We start from the raw sequence: 21,702 nt of genomic DNA, 5'->3' as shown, positions 1-21,702 counted from the left end.
AGTTATATTCTTGTACATAGGAGCAGTATTATAGTAGTTATATTCTTGTAACAGGTGCAGTATTATAGTAGTTATATCTTGTACATAGGAGCAGTATTATAGTAGTTATATTCTTGTACATAGGAGCAGTATATAGTAGTTATATTCTTGTACATAGGAGCAGTATTTAGTAGTATATTCTTGTACATAGGAGCAGTATTATAGTAGTTATATTCTTGTACATAGGAGCAGTATTATAGTAGTTATATTCTTGTACATAGGAGCAGTATTATAGTAGTTATATTCTTGTACATAGGAGGCAGTATTATAGTAGTTATATTCTTGTACATAGGAGCAGTATTATAGTAGTTATATTCTTGTACATAGGAGCAGTATTATAGTAGTTCTATTCTTGTACATAGGGGCAGTATTATAGTAGTTATATTCTTGTACATAGGAGCAGTATTTATAGTAGTTATATTCTTGTACATAGGAGCAGTATTATAGTAGTTCTATTCTTGTACATAGGAGCAGTATTATAGTAGTTATATTCTTGTACATAGGAGCAGTATTATAGTAGTTATATTCTTGTACATAGGAGCAGTATTATAGTAGTTATATTCTTGTACATAGGAGCAGTATTATAGTAGTTATATTCTTGTACATAGGAGGCAGTATTATAGTAGTTATATACTTGTACATAGGAGGTAGTATTATAGTAGTTATATTCTTGTACATAGGAGCAGTATTATAGTAGGTATATTCTTGTACATAGGAGCAGTATTATAGTAGTTATATTCTTGTACATAGGATGCAGTATTATAATAGTAATATTACATTATTTTACATATGGACATTATTCTATTAGTTAAATAATTTTTGTCTACACAGTGAGTATGGCCATTTTGGTGGAAGGAATTTACAAGTTAGCAATAATATAAAATACATGTCCTGACAGTGCCAAACATGGTACCAATAGTACCAGCTGCAGCATATACACAAAACCACCTATAAAACAGATCATGCTAGTTATACTGTAATAATTCCTCTCATGACTGCATAATTGTGCACATTTCAAGCCGGGTATCATGTGGAGGTATGCAGGAGACCAAACTCTCTCTCTCTCTCTCTCTCTCTCTCTCTCTCTGTTTATACCCATACAGTATCTCACAGAAGTCAGTACACCTCTCACATTTGGAAAAGCTGGGTAGCACTTTTTGTAGTGTCAGTGGCCTAGTACTTTTTACTTGCACACACACAGGGGGAGGTTTTGTAAGAAGCTCTGTCACAGTGCTCAGAGTGTCCATTGAGGTGTATTGGAATGAAGCGCCACCCCTTTCGCAAACTTCCCGCGTGAGGTCATGCTAGTGCACATATACGGAGAACAGCCTGTCTCTTGCAAAAGATGGAGAGACAGGGGAGGAGAGGGGCATCTCCTAAAACTGATTTCTGGAGAGGTTTGTAGGTGTCCAAGCAGAAAAAGGTAAAGACAAAACTTTCCTTAGCAGGTTATGTTTTTTCCTTCCTTGTTTTTTCAGGGTTTAGTGGCCCTTTAAAGGGAGTGTCCAGAATAGAGATACTGATGACATCCTCAGGATGGGTCTTCAATTATCTGACTGGTGGGTGTCCGTCTCCTCTACTGATTAGCAGACAGCACCATTCACTACCATTTCTTCTAATTCCATTAACTAGGACATTCGTCATCTCCGTATCATTCTGCAAGGAAACCTTACGATACAATGGTAGTGAATGGTGGGCTGGTGCCGAAGACTACAAAGGTTAGGGAGCCACCATGGCTGCCTAAAACAGCTAATCGGCGGGTGTTGGATCCACACCAAAGTATGGTGACCTATCCCGAGGATGAGTTATTGAGGTCTGCTTACAGCTAGTGGATGGACGTCACAGCTTCATAACTTCAAAATGACTAAGAATGATTGCACTTTCCAGCCACCAGTGAAGATCAGCTCTGAAGCACAAAATGTAGGTCTAACAAGGTAAATCATATGAAAACTAAGACAAAAGCCTACATGAGCAACTGGGCATGTTCTGCTCTAAAACATTGTCTGGGAGTTTTATCTAAAGACGTCAGCCTGGGACTCGTGACACAAATTCAGAATCCTTTTAGACAAGTGATCGGCCATTGGGGATCCAAGTGGCTCCGAGCTCCGGCACCGTCAGAGGCACAAGCTTCAAGGGAGAGGTCACAAGGAAGGAGAGCGAGACGTCTGCTCAGCAGCGTGACACGCTTGTAAACAGAGGAAACTTAGGATCCTTCTTCTTCTGCACCATCTGCGGAATTTAACGCAATTGTCTTCTCAAATAAAAATTTCAGATTGAAGAATTTCATTGTTCTGAAATAGAATTTTCAATACCTCTGCTTGCAGGTCAGTGAATATAAAAAGTCAGCTTTTAATGCACTTGCAGTTTTATAGAAACTTTTTTTTTTACTTTCTGAGAAGTCCATATAACTCCATCTAAAGTCAACCATATTCTGCAGATAACCTTGGAAAAAACAGGATCACTATTTTTCTATTGGGGGGGGGGGGGGGGGGGGGGGGAGTGCACAGAAGTGCCAGGGATATACATTTTTATTTCTTAGAAAACCAGCCCCCAGGCTGTCTTGGGCACCATCAGATTAACATCTTCCCCACGTTTCCAGACTGCACCCCAATGTCCTCACAAGGAGGTTATCTTGCAGAATGATACACAGAGATGGTGAATTTCAGAAATGTTAAACGTATGGCATATCAACAGGGTGCCATAAATGTCCGATAGGTGCGGGTCCCACCTGTGAGACTTTCTCTTATTGCAAGAACAGGGCACGCAGTGAAGGGGGAGCACGCCTGGCTTTCCCCATTCATTGCTATGGAACATGATCTGAAATATCCCCCCCCCCCCCCCCAATTTCCTTAGACACAGGGGCGTAGCTAAAGGCTCACGGGCCCTGGTGCAAGAGTTTAGCTTGGGCCCCCCTTCCCTCAGTGCTTGTTGGCAAGGGGTAGGGGAGCACATACCCTTGCTGCTGCCTGAGGCAAACATTGAAAGGGCACCCCCTCATGCCAAATTCTTGACCTAACCGCTTCCCTCTTGCCAGAGGTGTAAATTGACCAGCATGAACTTTCTATAATGCCAGTGTCTTATGTGGCACAAGGGTCTTTGGGCCCCATCAGGCTCCTGGGCCCGGTAGCAACTGCTACCTCTGCACCCCCTATAGCTACGCCCCTGCTTAGACATGTTTTCTGTATTTTTAGAACATGTTTCTTGCTATACAAGTCATTTTGCACCTTTTCCGGTGATACATGAGGCATTATTTTTACACCATTTTTAGCTTAGAATTTGTTTCATTTCGAGTTTGGCATGGTTTAAAAAAATAACTGAATAAATAAGTATTTATTCAATAAGATAAAGTACAAATTACTTTTTTAAATTTCCACAACAGTCATTTTAATATAAGGGGATGTGGTTTACAGCCACAGGGGATGGGGCTAGAAGATGTGTTTTTTTTTTATATATTTTTTTTGTCAAATTTTTATTTTATTTTTACAACTTTGGGGGTATCTAACATTACATTTATTTTTTTATTGCCGATTTCTTCTGTAATTGGGAAATTGAGCCCACAGAGGCAATAGAACTGAGACTGCGCCTCACAGCAGAGCTGATCTGGGTCTGCTGAGATCCAGCGGCTTGTGCAGTCACCCGGCCCCCAACGATCACATGATCACTAAAAAGCAGGAAGCGGCATGACTTATTCCTGTTCTGTATGCACAGCACTCATTGATTAGTCACGCACTTTTCACACAACTTCACATAATTCAAAAGTAATTCAAAAGTACACGCGACTACCAGAAACTTTGTAATATGTTTTTATCACTGAGAAATGTCTAGTTCTCCTATTATCAGTGGATTAACTGCCTGAAAATAATGCTTAAAATTTATTTTATTGAAAATTATTTAAAAGTATTTGTGGCTATCCGCCAAGACAAAACTCAGGCTAAGTGTGAAAGAGTGGCTCACACCGCTGTATGTATATAGTGCAGCCTGCTTCTCCCGCACTCTTTAGAAACCGTGTATACGGCTGGAGAGATATAGTTATTTGTTTTGAACACTCCAAGTAGCATACACCTTTAAGAACTCTGCTGCCACTAGTAGACACACATGCAACAACTAATAAGGCTATTCTTTTATCGCGTAGCAGCAGCACTAGTCACAATAGCAGTGATATTCACCATTCAATCACTGCTATTGTTCTATGTAATATCCCCTGCCTATAATTGCGTTTGCTCAACGCGTTTCAATGTCGCCACTGACACGGTGACATATCATCAGGAGCATTGTGCTGTTGCCGTAGGTGTAGATCGCCCCATATACTTGGCAAACATCTACACCTTATGGCTACAGGGAGAAGACGCTGCTCGCTGTTTTTGGCGCGCGCGCGCAGCATCGTAGAGTCACAAAGGCTCTGGTACGGCCGTAGCGCGGTCGCTCTGATATAGAAGGGGCCACACCTCCTGGGCGGAGCTATAGGAATATATGTCTAAGCGTCCCCTTAGTAATATTGTATTGAAATGGATCTATTGCGGAAAGGCCTATCCTTTGTCCCAGATTGTCACTTCAATCCGTTTAATTGGGATAAGGACCTTAACTTATTTATAAGAAAGCTCAAATGGCGCAAATTCTTCCTCGCCAATGACCACGAACAATGCCAAAAACTTGGCATTGAAGTGGAGGAATTACAGGATGCGAGTACTTTTGGCTGGCCTCCTTGAAGAGGGTGAGAGACAAATAGGCCGGGGTCCTTTCACAAATCTACGGGTACCATGATTATTCCCCTCTTGACACATTCCTTACTGTGACTACGAAATGTACACAGATCTCACATATCCAATGTCACTGATGAAGAAAGAGTGGCCCTGGATGAGCTAAAAAAAGGACTCCACTATAGTAATCAAGTCCTCGGATAAAGGGGGAAATGTGGTTGTCCTTAATGATGACAAATATGTTGAGATGTGTATGCGGATACTGGATGACAAGTCATATTATAAACCACTTGATCAAAACCTAAGGCCTCTTTCATACGGGCGAGTTTTCAGCGCGGGTGCAATGCGTGATGTGAACGCATTGCACCCGCACTGAATCTGGACCCATTCATTTCTATGGGGCTGTGCACACGAGCGGTGATTTTCACGCATCACTTGTGCGTTGCGTGAAAATCGCAGCATGCTCTATTTTATGCGTTTTTCACGTAACACAGGCCCAATAGAAGTGAATGGGGCTGCGTGAAAATCGCAAGCATCTGCAAGCAAGTGCGGATGCGGTGCGATTTTCACACGGTTGCGAGGAGACGATCGGGATGGGGACCCGATCATTATTATTTTCCCTTATAACATGGTTATAAGGGAAAATAATAGCATTCTAAATACAGAATGCATAGTACAATAGGACTGGAGGGGTTAAAAAAATAAATAAAATTTTTTAACTCACCTTAATCCACTTGTTTGTGCAGCCCGGCTTCTCTTCTGTCTTCTTCTTTGCTGTGCACAGGACTAGGACCTTTGATGACGTCACTGCGCTCATCACATGGTACATCACATTATATTTTCCCATGGTGATGGATCATGTGATGGACTAGGTGATGAGCGCAGTGACATCATCAAAGGTCCTTTTCCTGTGCACAGCAAAGAAGAAGACAGAAGAGAAGCCGGGCTGCACGAACAAGTGGATTAAGGTGAGTTAAATTATTATTTATTTTTTAACCCCTCCAGCGCTATTGTACTATGCATTCTGTATTAAGAATGCTATTATTTTCCCTTATAACCATGTTATAAGGGAAAATAAAATCTACACAACACCTAACCCAAACCTGAACTTCTGTGAAGAAGTTCAGGTTTTGCACTTGCGCGGAAAAATCGTGCATGTTCCTGCAACGCACCTTTTCCCGCAACGCCCATGTGAAAGCAGCCTAATAAAAACTTAGACGTGTGAACTAAGTGACATTCTAAAGAAGGCCCTGCAGCAACATGTCATTGATGGGACAGTTTGCTTTTTACTACCAGAACGTCCAACAACGGCAGCTTTCTACAGTCTGCCAAAAATCCATAAAGGGCCCGTTGAAGGGGAGGCCAATTGCGTCAGGGGGTCAATGGTCTCACTGAAAAGATCAGCATGTATGTGGATAAAGGAATTAAGGCCATTTGTTATGAACCTCCCATCATACGTGAGAGACTCGATGGACATCCTGAGACGTCTCAATGACATCTACTGTGACAAAGACACTTTGTTGGCAAGTCTGGATGTAGAAGCACTCTATAGATCAATACCTCACAAAAAAGGCTGTCAAGCAGTGAAGACGTTCTTGGCAGAGAGAGGTTCACACCAGACCACCCACAATGAGTTCGTGGTTATACTGCTTGAATTCACTCTGAGCCATAACGTGTTCATGTTCAATCGTAAATTCTACCACTAGCTCAGGGGAGAGGCTATGGGGAGCCCATGTGCTCCTACGTTTGCCAATCTCTACCTGGGCTGATGGGAGCGGGTGATGGAAAAATGGACATTGTCTATTTCCTTGTGGCTTAGATTTATAGACTATGGATTCATTCTGTGGATTGGTACAAGCAGGGCCTTCAATGAATTTGAGTCACAATGACCTGGGCCTGTTTTTTACGAGCGAAATCGATGAGACTCATTTGACATTACTGGATCGATCTATCTATAAGTATTGATGGTTCTAGGAAAATAACTACCAAGATGTTCCGCAAACCGACTGCTACAAACACCCTACTCAGATGGGAGAGTGCGCATCCCAACAAGCTCAAGTATGGCATACCAAAGGGACAATACTTGAGGGCTCGACGCAACTACTCTGAGTGGGTTGATTTCAAACAGGCAGCATATGATCTACAAAAGAGGTTCCTCCAGCGAGGAACATGCCTCAGTGAGAAACAGAGATGACCTCCTGATCACCAAAGAACGGGTAGTGGACGACAAGAGAGTCCGGATCATGAGCACATACGATCAGGCCAACAGGGAGGTACGGGATATACTGAATATTGGGGGATCCTAAAATGGGATCCTATAGTCAGACATCTTGTGGGTGGGACCAATTAGTACACAGTCTGTATAGTTCTCCAATACAGTCCACATGGTTAATAACAGACGACCTGGAACGTTTAAAACGTGGTAATTGTGTTGGATGTAACCACCTACTGCGTAAGTACCACCACCTACTTGCGGACGGTCAAACTATTTGGTCTTAATGACTTCATTTTATACACGTGTTTTATCTGAACGTACGCTGCCATGAGGTTAAAGTTCTAAATTCCCCCATGTATACAGTTGTTTCCCTCCCAATAATAGTGGCCTAGTTATATGAGGAATATCCCACTGGATACATTTGTATGTCACAGCTTTACATCAGTGGGTATTTATTTAAAAAAACGAGATTTTTGTATAACTTACCAGTAAAATCTCTTTCTCGCTCTTTCCTTGGGGGACACAGAAGACCTTGGGTATAGCTCATCTCCATAGGAGGCGTGACACTAAGTGAGAACTGTTAAGCCCCTCCTCCACAGCTATACCCTCAGCCTGGAGAGAGAGACTGCCAGTTGCGTGTCCAAGTAGTGAAAAAAGGCAAAGTCCAAAAGTGGAACCAACAAGCCAACTACCCAACGGGTAACACAAACTCGGAAACCGTGTAGAGAAAAACAAATGAATGGGTGGGTGCTGTGTCCCCCAAGGAAAGAGCGAGAAAGAGATTTTACTGGTAAGTTATACAAAAATCTCGTTTTCTCGCCCAGTTTCCTTGGGGGACACAGAAGACCTTGGGACGTTCAAAAGCAGTCCAAAAGGGGAGGGACCACAGCACCAAGGCGAAGCACACGAAGGCATCCAGGAACCGCCGCCCGCACACCCAGGCGGGCCAAGGCAGCATCCGCCGAAGCCAGAGTAAGCCCCCTGCAGAACTCGGTAAGGCGTGCAAGGAAGACCAGTGGCCGCCTTGCCCAAATGCATGGCCGAAGCCCAATGCCTCCGGCCCAGGAGGCACCGACCGCTCTGGTGAAATGAATGGTGACATCAAAGGCAGACCCCTGCCCCTGGTGCGGCAACCTCAGCAATAGCCAAACTGATAAAGCTGAGAAAAGCCATCCCGGAGGCAGTCAACCCTAAGCACGGACCGCCTGGAAACACAAGAGACCGAACGTCGACAAGAGTCGGAGATCTCCAACCAAAACTGCAAAGCCCAAACAACATATAGGCAAACACCACCTTCAGAAGGAAGGAAGACATGGGATGTAGAACAGCGCTGACCTGGGGAAAGACAGAAGGCTCGGAACAAGAAGGGCCGCCATTCAGGCACCCGTCCGAGACACGACGGCTACGGAAACAACCGTACAGGACAGAAGAGGTAGAGAGAACTTCTGTAACGGCTCCAAGGGAAAGATCGGAGCGCCGAGAACTCAGCATGCAGCTCCCAGGGCGGTACCGGAGGACAGTACAGAGGAACCAAAGAGCCACTCCGAGGAAGAAGGTCTGGACAGGCCCCGAGGGCCGGGGAACGCTGGAAGAGGAAGGACAGCGCCGACACTTGACACTTCAAGCAAAAGAGTCCTAGTCCCAGGTCCAGGCCGGACTGGAGAAAGACAGAACCATGGGGGGGGGGGGGAGAAGGGCAGAGTGGGGAATGCCCAGCTACCCACAGACACCCAGACAAAAAAAACCTAAGTCCAACGACAGATCCTGGACGAAACCCAGCCAGGAGCGAACAGTAGCGAGCCCGCTGGAGTCACCTGGGCAAGCTGGTAAAAACCCAATGTGACCAGGCGCAGACCAGTAACACGGGCAGAAGGGTCGGCAAAACTGGTCCCGTCGGCCTCCGAGCAACGTTGTCCCGTATCCACCCGGAGTGGGGGAGCAGAAGGACAGATGGAAGGGAACCGAAGGGTCCGCCCAGCATCCGCCAGATGCCAGGACAAGACAGGCTAAAGTCCATGCTGATGTAGCCATCACAGGAAGACTATCTACAGTCCTGGTGTGGGAGATCTAAGGACGATCTGGACCGAAGGGCAGTCCCCCCAAGTTACCAGAAGGTAAGTCTACAGCAGGACCATAGCCTAGAATGGAAAGCGCAATCTGCACCCAGCGGGAGGACAGAACGCGGTAGACCCAGCAAGAGGCACACAGCTAATACAGCCAGTGTGAACAAGGGAGACAGTACGAGACCAAAGGAACACCGGAACCATCCACATGAACAACCATGCTCCCCCCAGAGGGGAGGACAGTGAAGGAACAGCCTCTGAAGCCTGGCCGGGGCAGAAGCCACATCGGAGTGATCTGTACCGAACGGGGAGCCAAACAGAGCCGGCGAGACAAGGTAGTCGAGACAGAGGCCGGCATCACACCCTCCAACCGAAAGGAGGAGTGGGCAGCAGGGAAGCCATAGGACAGCCCAAAAGCAGAACCCTGCTACACTGTGAGACGCCCGGTTCACCGCCTCGCAGAAGGCAAATACCCTGAAGAACCCAAGGTGGAGGTCCTCCGGACCTGGGTAATCGAGCATCCAAGAGAAGTTGGGTGATCTTCCCGAGAAGAGTGGCCCGAACCTGGTAGCAGATCAGACCGAAGCGTAGAGGGCGCCAAGAGGAAGGACTCATACCACACTGCATCCGAAGAGGAGGAAATGGTAGTAGGCGAAGGAACCATAGTCCCGACAGAGCCAACGAAGAATCCGAGGGCGCTGCAGACAACAGCACGCATCTAGGAACCACGAACACTTCCCGGGGGGAAGGGCCAACGAAATGAATGAGTACCACCCAGCTCGGTGCAGTAGAGAGCATAGAGCCCTCCGGGTCAGGTGGACAGAACGATCTCTGTAGAGACGAGTGCAAGGCTTGCGGCAAGTAACCCAAGAGAACAAAGGGATGTCGCAGGAAGGAGGGGAGGCATACGTACGAGCAGCCCCGTAAGCAGTGAGAAGGCCAACCCACCTACGGGAGGAGAAGGCATAAACGGCCCAAACAACGCACAAGAACGGCCGCTCCCTGCAAAAAAGCCACTCAGAGAAGAGGGCCAGCCACAGAGTGCCCCAGCATCTATGGAAGTGCAAAGTGCAACCTGAAAGGGAGTTATGCACAAGCCTAGCATGGCACGCGATGGAACGTAAGCAGTCCGCCCCGAAAGGGGGGAATGTACCTGGCAAACTGCAGTCGGCAAGAGTGCAAAGGCCCACCCCAAAAAGGGGATGACGCCTAAGGCCGTACCTACTCCAGAGACATAGGACATACCATATAATCCAGCAGGAACGCAGGAGGTCCACCTAGTGGAAGGGGGACATGCACAGGGTGATCCTAGCATTAAGAGAGCGTGCAATAATTCCCCCAACACCGAACTTTGTGAGAGTGCAACCACTCCGCCAATGAAGGGGACATGTACAAGTCCAGCACAGCACGTACAAGGACAGCCGTGAATCTCATGAGCGTGCAAAAGTCCGCCCATGGAATGGGGTGGTCACGCACAAGGCCAGCACCGAATCCAATGGGAGTGCAAGCGTTCCACCCATGTTAGAGGCCATGCTCATGGCCAGCAACGTATCCGGCTAGAGTGCAGTATGCCGCCCGGAAAAAAAAAAAGGGGGGGGGGGGGGGCAGCATCTCATCCAGGGAGAGTGAGAGCACCCTGCCATGTACGGGAATCATGCACATAGCCAGCAACGTACTGGCGAGAGACAAACACAGTCAGTGAGAATGTGTGTATGTCGCCTGAGGAAGGGAGGCATGCCCATGGCCGGCAGCGAATCCAGTGAGAGTGCGTACACCGCCCACGGAAGAGGGGCCATGCATATGGCCGACAGCGGATCCAGCGAGAGTGCAAGCACCCCGCCATGGAAGGGGTTCATGCACATGGCCAGCAACGCACCGGCGAGAGAACAACCACAGACAGAGGGAGTGTATGTATGCCGCCTGAGGGAAGGAGGCGTGCCCAAGGCCGGCAGCGAATCCAATGAGAGTGCAGCATACCACCTATGGAAGGGGGTCATGCCCATGGCCAGCCGCGAATCCAGTGAAAGTGCAGCGTTCCGCCTATGGAAGCGTGTCGTGCACCTGGCCAGCACCGCATCCGGTGAGAGTGCAGATTTCCGCCTAAGAAAAAGGGGGACATGCACATGATCGGCAACAAATCCAGTGAGAGTATAGCGTTCCGCCAATGGAAGGGGGTCACGCAAATGGTCGACCGCGAATCCAGCGAGAGTGCTGCGTTCCGCCAATGGAAGGGGGACGTGCACATGGCCAGTACCGTATCCGGTGAGGGTGCAGTATTCCGCCTATGGAAGGGGGTCACGCACACGGCCGGCAGCGAATCCAGTGAGAATGCAGCGTTCCGCCTAAGGAAGGGGGACGTGCACATGGCCAGCACCGTATCCGGTGAGAGTGCAGTATTCCGCCTATGGAAGGGGGTCACGCACACGGCTGGCAGCGAATCCAGTGAGAGTGCAGCGTTCCGCCTATGGAAGGGGGACGTGCACATGGCCAGCACCGTATCCGGTGAGAGTGCAGTATTCCGCCTATGGAAGGGGGTCACGCACACGGCTGGCAGCGAATCCAGTGAGAGTGCAGCGTTCCGCCTATGGAAGGGGGTCGTGCACATGGCCAGCACCGTATCCGGTGAAACTGCGCAGCCCACAAGAATCTGTTAGACATCTGTTTATTCATTATTATTTCATATTTTATCTATTTCTTTATTTTATTTTTTATTTATTATTATTTTTTTTTTTTTTTTTAAACAGCCTCTCTGAGGCTAAAGGGGAACCACCAAATAGGGGCACAGATTCTCTTGAGGCAAGAAAAAAAGGGGTGGCCAACCATACAGGCCCATTGGGAGCCGGCCTGCACCCAAAGTGTTAACAGGGAGCCGGCCTGGGGGCCGGCGCTGCGATCCACTGGGGGCGGAGGAAGCCCCAGGCGGGAAGAATTCGCGCCGGGAGAAGTACCCGCCCCCTCCAACAAAGGCCAGAATTTCGCGGCCTAGTAGGCCGTAAAGCCGGGGGCCTAAATTTGTGCGGCGCCCGGCCGACCGGGGCCGCATAGTATTATATACCGCCGGGACTGAGGCGGAGCGGCGCATTAAACCGGCCGCGGGAGGCCACCCCGCAGGCCGGAAGAGTCAGGGGCCCAAATGGAGTGCCGGGACTGAGGCGGAGCGGCGCATTAAACCGGCCGCGGGAGGCCACCCCGCAGGCCGGAAGAGTCAGGGGCCCAAATGGAGTGCCGGAATTGCGGCCCCGCAGGTCATTGCGGCGCCCGGCCGCACCGGACTGTCCATGCCGGCCGGAGGCGAGGTCTGTCAGGAGCGGGCCCCCAGGCCCTGAGCAACGCTCCGGTAAGGAGATGGGGGGACCCTGAGATCGGGTGCCCGCGCAGTATTATATACCGGCGGGACATCAAAAGATAAAGGGGGACAGCAGCTGCCTGTCCTATGGGGGCCAGGGGGGGGGGGAAGCAGGGAGCAGATTGCCGCCCTGCGACACCCCAGGGGCCAGCCTAGATCCAGCAGTGGAAGGGTTAAGGTTTGTCCAGGGATTCGAACTCATGACCTCTGCCATCAGAGGCAAGGCATTCACCCTCACAGCTATGAAAGCTGTTCAGAGAGGCACAGTATGGGGGGTCAGGCCCGCAGGAGACCGGGTGGTGGTGGTGGAAAGGGGGGGGGACGTAGGGCTGGAGAAGCCAATCTCTCACCATAGCCGTCTTCACCCTCGGTCCATTCCAGCAGGGTCGCCCCTTCAGCTACTGGCACCGTAGTGGCAGGACGCTGGAAGAGGGGCTTGGCGTGCGGGCGACCCTTGCGCTGGCGGGATACAGGGGAGCTGGGCTGCCCTGGTCCTCCTTGCCTTCTGTGGGGGAGGCAGCAGTGCGGGTGACCGGCACTGGCGCAGCTCGACCCCGGGAGAAACAGAGAGGTCTAGTGCGTCTCTGTTGTCCCTGATTATCTGGAACAAAAAGAAAAAGTAAAAATCAAAAATTAAACAAGGAGAAAAGAGCCCTGCAGAGCAGGGAGTGTCTTGCCTCCTTGGACACTAAGCAAAAACTGGCAGTCTCTCTCTCCAGGCTGAGGGTATAGCTGATGGAGGAGGGGCTTAACAGTTCTCACTTAGTGTCACGCCTCCTATGGAGATGAGCTATACCCAAGGTCTTCTGTGTCCCCCAAGGAAACTGGGCGAGAAATTAGAGGTTCATGTGGATTATAAAGTTTAATAGCTTTAGGGAAACCATGTTTTCTGTACGTCCCTCAATTTACTTATTAAATATCCCCCTCTCCCTCATTATGGCCACTTATGACTCCTTTTTGTCTCTACCTCTGGTTGCTATTGGTAACCTTGCACTGATGATAGTGATACAGGTGAAACTCAAAAAATTTGAATATCGTGGAAAAGTCTATTTATTTCAGTAATGCAGCTTAAAATTAGAATTTTGGGAAAAGGTTCAATATTTTAGGCTCAAAGTGTCACCCTCTAGACAGCTAATTAATCCATACCCCCTGAGCAAAGGGGACCTGAGATTGTGACTTTGGGGTTTCATAAGCTGTAAGCCATAATCATCCAAATTATTACAAATAAAGGCTTGAAATATCTCGCTTTGCATGCAATGAGTCGCATATGTTAGTTTTACCTTTTAAGTTGCATTACTGAAATAAAAGAACTTTGTACGATATTCTAATTTTTCGAGTTTCACCTGTGTATACTAAGCATTATGCCGTCATGCATCTATATTGGCCCTGAATACTAGTGTCTGTATATTTCATGAATTGTCTCTGATACATTAGGCTATTTGTTGCCAAGTAATGATCCCCCTTTTTGGTGCGATTAGCAAATAAGGATTTGGCAGTTATTGGGTTGGAGAACTTACCACTCCTCACAGTGTGGTCCCCGCTGCCTATAGCTCCGCCCAGGGGGGGTGGCCCCTTCTATATCAGAGCGGATCTCGGCGGCCGCGCTACGGCCATACCAGAGCCGGAGGCTTGCGATTCTCTGATGCTGCGCGCACACCAAAACCAGCGTGCTGCGTCTTCTCCCTGTAGCCATAAGGTGTAGATGTTTTGCCAAGTATATGGGGCGATCTACAGCTACGGCAACAGCACAATGCTCCTGATGATATGTCACCGTGTCAGTGGCGACATTGAAACACGTTGAGCAAACGCAATTATAGGCAGGGGATATTAAATAGAACAATAGCAGTGATTGAATGGTGTGGTGGGCTGGATGGGCTGACAGGATGATAAGTGCATGAGACGTAAAGCACTTACCTACAAGTATCCAGTCCACACTACCACTGCTATTGTGACTAGTGCTGCTGCTACGCGATAAAAGAATAGCCTTATTAGTTGTTGCATGTGTGTCTACTAGTGGCAGCAGAGTTCTTAAAGGTGTATGCTACTTGGAGTGTTCAAAACAAATAACTATATATCTCTCCAGCCGTATACACGGTTTCTAAAGAGTGTGGGAGAAGCAGGCTGCACTATACACATACAGCGGTGTGAGCCACTCTTTCACACTTAGCCTGAGTTTTGTCTTGGCGGATAGCCACAAATACTTTTAAATAAAATACATTTTAAGCGTTATTTTCAGGCAGTTAATCCACTATATGATGTTTCCTTTCAGTTAATTATTCTCCTATTATCAGCTGCTTACCACCTCCCCCTCCACCCCCCACCAATTTCTTGTGACAGTGAAAAATACCTTTTTCCCCTTCCAGGATGGGATCATCTCTGCAGGCGGATCATATTACTCATGCCAGTGCAAGTCTATGGAGGGGAGTGAGCAGCAGCATGAGTGACTCAGAGAACACAGGCCCAGACGAGCAGGACTGCACAGTTACATAGGAAGGTATTAGCTCATCACAAGTGCTGCTTTCACAAAGATACAGGCCAGTACTTTTCTGTAATGTCCTCCATTGTCCTGGGACTGCTTCTGAGTGAGACAGAGTGAGCTTCTGTCTGTAAGACAGTTAGGAAGGAGATTTTCCTCTACTTTCTGGGCGTGTGCAATGGATGGCAGCTAGTCACCGCCTACCAGAGCTACAAACAGATAATCAGGAAAATTGCCAAAAAATGCCTGAATGTTAGCCATATTTAGTTATTCCTCATGTACACACTGTACTATTGATTAATGCAAAGTTTGTTGAAAGCTCAGCGTTGTGCATGCTGCGATGCTTTCTTTATTGGGAGCTCAAAGTCACTGAGAGTAGGTTCCCCGATTCCCGCACAATTATCTTGCAGCTTGTTCATGGACATCCTGGCAGAGTTAAAGGGAACCAGTCGCCTGCACTACACCGCGCAGCACAGAGTAGAGGCAGCCCCTCTGATTTCAGCAGTCTGTCACTTCCGTGATGGCAGTCAGTACTTCTAGACTACTGACGTGATTGATGCAAGAGTGGTGAACATGATAAGACTCCCTGACGATCCCTGCCTCTGGACAACGAGAGACAGTTTTTTTTTTTTTCCCCTGTTGTGCATAGATAATAAACCTCATCGTTCGGAGGCAGGGGATGATGAGGATAGTGAGCCTCATCAGACTCATCTCCCTCACAGTGCTGAGGGGTTCTGAATGTCACTAGTGTAAGAGTACTGGCTGTCTACACAGAAGTGAGACCAGCGAGTCCGTCACTGCACTATGCTGCAGGTGTGGCCTGCCCGGGCGTCTACTGTCAACGGGTGGTCCGGAAGTAGGTTAAAAAAAAAGTAACGAATCAATAAATATGCCTACTGCCAAAAAATACGTACCTGACCTGCAACTTTACACATCATAATCCACAGAGTCTGCCCCTCGTCCCGCAGGTTGCTATTGACGTTCTGCAAATCATCCAGAGTTTCACAGAGCTAGAAAGCAAAGAAAAAAGATTTCATTTCACCGTCTGGTAAAAGCATGGATATCTCGTCAACCAGAAATAATTCTGAGTCGTTCAGTCCTCAATTGACGATAAAAGTTCTATTCAGCAATTTATTAGAGATACCTACTTTTGCAAAAGCTGGATGAGAACCATTATAGCACCCGCAGGTAGTGTTGAGCGAACTTGTGTTTTAAGTTCGGCGTCTAAAGTTCGGGTTATCGAAGAATCGCGTTATGGATTCCGCTACCACGGACCATAACGGAATTTAGAATCCATAATGCGATTCTTCGATAAACCGAACCCGAACTTTAGACGCCGACACTACCCACAGGGGCCGTCACCCAGCTTCGATAGACTCCTGCACAGTAAAACTGCCTCTGCTCCTATGCAGGGTCATAGCATGCCAGATATGCTTGGAAGAAATAGATCTATGGAAGCTGTCTCATGCCAAGACCATGTCCATAACCGATCAAGGATTTGGTATGAGTGCTGAACCCAGAATGGCTAAATTTTACATATTATGTACTTAAAGTATTGCAAAAGTGTCCATAGATTTTGCTATTCATTTGCTTCCTAAATGCAAAATTAAGCCGTTGTCTAAAACTCCCTACCATTTTCTCCTGCAGTGTGTATGTGTAAGCCCTTCACCTAGCTGCTGAAGAATCTGATACAGTGCTCTGCATCCGTGAGTGCAAGGGAGAGGAGATCCCTCTGAAGAAGGAGAAATCAGTCAAGGAATGAAGACGTGCTGATACACGAGAGCTAGTGAAGGCAGCAACACCCTGGACAAACTGATCTGGCATGTGTTCGTGGGAGAGACAATACTACATGAGAGAAGTCTGACACTAGGACGAGGTTGTAACCTGAATATCAAGGGGATCTGATGAAGATTGCAGCCTGGAATCTTTACATATAGAAAAAACATTCTTTTCGTGTTCTTCAGAATTCAGATGGGGGATAAGAAACTTGTCCATGTGCGGTGCATTCACTTTAGTCTTGAGGGAAAATTTGAACTACATGGTGCTCACTTTCTCTCGGAACAGACTGATGGTCCGTAAGAAAGAAGAGTGCTCATGTGAATTTACCCAATGACTTTCATGTCTGTTCTACACAGCACCGAGGCAGAAATATCACTTGTCTCGATAAGCCCTGGAGTATCATCTACTACAGGGGTCAGCAACCTTCAGCACTGCAGCTGTTGTGAAACCACAATTCCCAGCAAGCTCCTTGATTTCTATGGGAGTTATGAGAAGAGCAGAGCAAGTGTGCATGCTGGGAGTTGTAGTTTCACAACACCTGGAGGGCCGGAGCTTCCTACCCCTGAGCTACTAAGTGCCTAAAGGGATTCTGTCATCAGAATTTAGGCCTATAATCTAAACATATGGCGAGGTCCCTACTAATAGACAGAATCCTAAAGTGACTTTATCAAATGCGCCTGTGGCTCTATAATCATATAAAACAGGTTAATATAACCCGTCACTCACGTCAGAAATGTGTCCAAGGGGACGTCTCATGATGCAGGGTGCCCGGCTGCAGCCATCTCCTTTCGGTGCCCAGCACCGCCTTCTGAATTGAAATCGCCGCACTCCTTTTCATTAGAGCCGCCTACCTCAGTTAATCGCCGCCTCTCTAACGTCAGCTCTCCTCAGCCAGATCCCGCGCGTGCGCACTAGGTATAACCTGAGGAGAGCGGACGATTTCAGAGGCGGCGCTGACATTAGAGAGGCGGCGATGAACTGAGGTAGGCGGCTCTAATGAAAGGGAGGGCGGCGATTGTAATTCAGAAGGCGGCGCTGGGCACCGAAAGGAGATGGCTGCAGCCGGGCACCCTGCATCATGAGACGTCCCCTTGGACACATTTGGGACGTGAGTAGAGGTTATATAAACCTGTTTTATATGATAATAGAGCCACAGGCGCATTTGATAAGGTCACTTTAGGATTCTGTGTATTAGTAGGGACCTCGCCATATGTTTAGGTTATAGGCCTAAATTCTGAAGACAGAATCCCTTTAAGGAGATTGCAAGACTGTATGATTGATCATATGCACTGGTTGCCAATGGGTTTGGTTTAAATTGGCCACACTAATAATTCTAAGGGGTGCACATACTTTACCATTACGCGTACTGACATGCATCACATTACTTCATAGCTGTATATGTAGTAGCGTGGCGGTGCACGTGTCCGTGGGTTGGAGTCCCAGGAAACAGCAATATGGAAAGGACAGACACTCGCACAAGGTAGCTCTTAGAATGCTAGATTTATTGGTCACGTATCATTGGTTAGTGACGTGTTTCGGGACTATGTGCCTTCCTCAGACTATACTTTCAGCTAGATGAAGGCACTATTAGTGCCAAAACGCGTCGCTAACCACTGATATGTGACCAATAAATCTAACATTCTAAAAGCTACCTTGTGCAAGTGCCGGTCCTTTCCGTATTGCTGTTGCTTCATAGCTGTCCACCCATCCTTCTCTGTCCGTCCCCCTCACCCATCCCATGCACACACAGATTCAGTATCTATCACACGTATCCTTCTGGACTGTGGCCTGCATCACCCTCTTGGACCTTTAAAAAAAAAAAAACTATCATTGCATTTCCATCTAGAAAGAATACAGCACCAGAAACAGAAATAATATCAGGACTGCACGGGCTGCGAGTTATCAATGGCCTGTTTTACTGGCGGACACCCCGGAGTCTGAGTCTTGTCATTGTAAAGTCGCTGATAAAGCAGATTTCAAAAGGATAACAGAAAATAATCCTTCAAAGCCGGCGCACATAAATCACAGCGGCCTGTACGTTTCTGCATTAATATTCCGGGTGGCGAGGGACACGACGCTGATCAGACACACGCTACAAACCTTGTTATACTCAACGTGGAGTTTCTCCTGCTCGTTCTCCAATTTGTCTTTTATAGTCTTCTGCTCGGCCATATTTTCTTGCAGTTGCATCATACGCATGTTCCTCTCTGACATGCAAGGGAAAAAAAAAACAATTCTCATTTGTAGGAAACAAAGGTATGTACTGTAGGTAGGCGTAGGGCGGGAGTGAGAGGTTGAAAGACAGCCAGGAACTCTGAGGAGACAACTTTTTTTTTCTTTTCCAGGCTACACGGAGTTCGATGAGAGCAATTTGCTGGAGACTGAGGGCAGGAGCTTCATCGTTGTCACTGGGCATGCGCCGAGCCCAGTGACGTCCGATGCTCGCTCTTCCCTCAGTCTCCAGCAAATCGCACTGGCGCAGCCCTCAGTGGGTACTGCGTCTGCGCGAGACTTCGCTCGGCCGTCAGGGAGGGGGAGGAGAGGGATGAGAGGCTCTGGGCGGTTAGGGATTCAGGAGGAAGGCGTTCTGGGCACTGCAGGGGGGCGTTACTGGGCACACAAAGTGGAACATAACGCCCCTCTGGGCACCTTCAGGATTAATTAGCATAATTATAAAAGTCGTTTTTCAGCAAAACTACTGGACGGATTACAGTATAGAACAGCAAAGCCGATTCAAGGTAATCTGTGGAGCATGACTGGTTTAAAATCTGAATTTGTGTTATGAGAGGTGACAGAATCCCTTTAAGTGTCTGCTCATTTAAGAGCGAGATATTCTGGTCTTAATGGGTTAATTACTACTCGTAGGACACATGCTCTACAGTCCCATCCACCTGGTAACACAAGGTCATCTTACCCAAGTAGTAGTTGACAAAGTCGGCAGTGAGAGCGGGCTGCTTGTGCTTCCTTCGGCCATCGACGCTGGAGGTCGTGTCGGAATTGTCCACAGGGAAAATGTCTGTGCTGATCCCCATCAGTTCTGCTTTGCGCATAAGTTTCCGTATGGCGGAAGCGCAGCTGGTAAGCGGGCGAGGCAGCTTCTCTCTTGGGACCCACGCTTGGGGTCTGGTATTACGAGCCAGCTCGGACTTCACTCTGTACTGCTGGAGTCTGGTGGAGATGCGAGCCTGAAGAGAAACAGAAACGGTTCCCTAAGAAACCATCAGCGGATTATAGGCTGCAATTTGTGGGGTCTATTATTATCAAATGGGATGAAGACTACAGATTGTCACAAAACAGGCAGAAGACAGCTGACCGATAATGGAGGGGGGACAGCTGGAAACAGACGTTCAGACAAATCAGATTTATGTTCACATTGCCATAATCAATTACTGCGTACGCTCTCTGGGGTGTAATACTATTGGCTATGGCTATTAGGTTATCAGCTAAAGGGCACTGAAAACCCCTGCCCATATGCTTTTTTTGACCATATAGATGTCAGAGAGTGGAGATTGCCTGCTTTGCATACCTGCTTGGAACACACGCACAATAATTCTGCAATGGTCACAAGTTACATCCTGTATTATACTCCAGAGCTGCACTCACTATTCTGCTGGTGCAGTCACTGTGTACATATATTACTTATCCTGTACTGATCCTGAGTTACATCCTGTATTATACCCCAGAGCTACTCACTATTCTGCTGGTGCAGTCACCGTGTACAGACATTACATTACTTATCCTGTACTGATCCTGAGTTACATCCTGTATTATACTCCAGAGCTGCACTCACTATTCTGCTGGTGCAGTCACTGTGTACATATATTACTTATCCTGTACTGATCCTGAGTTACATCCTGTATTATACTGCAGAGCTGCACTCACTATTCTGCTGGTGGAGTCACTGTGTACATACATTACTTATCCTGTACTGATCCTGAGTTACATCCTGTACTTTACCCCAGAGCTGCACTCACTATTCTGCTGGTGCAGTCACTGTGTACATACATTACATTACTTATCCTGTACTGATCCTGAGTTACATCCTGTATTATACTCCAGAGCTGCACTCACTATTCTGCTGGTGCAGTCACTGTGTACATACATTACATTACTTATCCTGTACTGATCCTGAGTTACATCCTGTATTATACTGCAGAGCTGCACTCACTATTCTGCTGGTTGAGTCACTGTGTACTAGAGATGAGCGAACCAGGCAAGATTCGCTTTGTTTGAAGTCCGCTGAATTTTTTTTAAACAAATTGATTTGTGCCGAACAAGAGAGAGAGAGACATCTTAGTACACAAATGTGTTTTTCAACAATATATATGCGTTGTCTAAGGAGTACTCTTTCTCATTATGGAGATCCCATGGTACGCAGAGTATGCATGTACAGTATTGTAGGCCAAGCGATGCCTCTAGTATGCAGAGTACACATGTACTGTATTGTAGGCCAGGCAATGCTCCTCTGGGTTGCTGGCGAAGATATTCAAATGAGATTTTCTAAACCTGACACCGGCAGATGTTAGACATGATAATTTGCACATATTTTACCCCAGAAATCCAGAGAAGCGTTGTCTAGTCTACAATAGTCGTCACATATATCAACTGGTCTCCATAATAGAAATAGTACCCACCCAGAGGTTCCCCCTAAGGCCTTGCAACTAGAAATGTTGCTTTCTAGCTTTGCTACATAACAATGTTTAAAAAGCAGGAAGGCAGCTCTGACAATCCATCTGTGTGAAAGTAATGCAGCACTCATATTGCTGCTGTGTTCTTACCCTTTGCCTCATTACTGTGCAGAGTGCTGTCTCACTTCAATGGGACAGCTCCTTGCTTTTCACCTGATGTTATTAGTATAGCAAAGACAGACAACACATTCAGCAACTTTATTTCACTATGTTGGATCAAATTCAGACACACCTCCAAAGAAACCTTCAACTGAAAGTGAGACAAGGAAATAGGAACATTTCACAATGTTTACACTAATCTATGCCATATGGAAGCTAGTTCTCTTTATAGAAGGACAAGTGAACCAGAAGGTCTTACTTGGTTGACTTGTGGGGTACACTATCATTAGGGAGACAAAA

General features: G+C 47.3%; 1 protein-coding gene across 1 annotated transcript in view; it reads right to left on the bottom strand.

Annotated features, from left to right (window-relative positions):
* The window catches only part of PHF14 (PHD finger protein 14), a 174,336-nt gene that overhangs the window by 104,908 nt on the left and 47,726 nt on the right, over positions 1-21,702 (bottom strand). The window contains exons 9-11 of the mRNA XM_044293783.1: positions 19,530-19,824; positions 18,716-18,822; positions 15,751-15,846 (exon numbers count right to left, since the gene is read on the bottom strand). Of these exons, the coding sequence (XP_044149718.1) occupies positions 15,751-15,846; positions 18,716-18,822; positions 19,530-19,824 (498 nt within the window). The remainder of the gene's footprint in view (positions 1-15,750; positions 15,847-18,715; positions 18,823-19,529; positions 19,825-21,702) is intronic.

The sequence above is a fragment of the Bufo gargarizans genome, chromosome 5 (genome assembly GCF_014858855.1).
Source record: "Bufo gargarizans isolate SCDJY-AF-19 chromosome 5, ASM1485885v1, whole genome shotgun sequence".
Lineage (NCBI taxonomy): Eukaryota > Metazoa > Chordata > Amphibia > Anura > Bufonidae > Bufo > Bufo gargarizans.
This window is presented reverse-complemented; position numbering and strand designations above follow the sequence as displayed.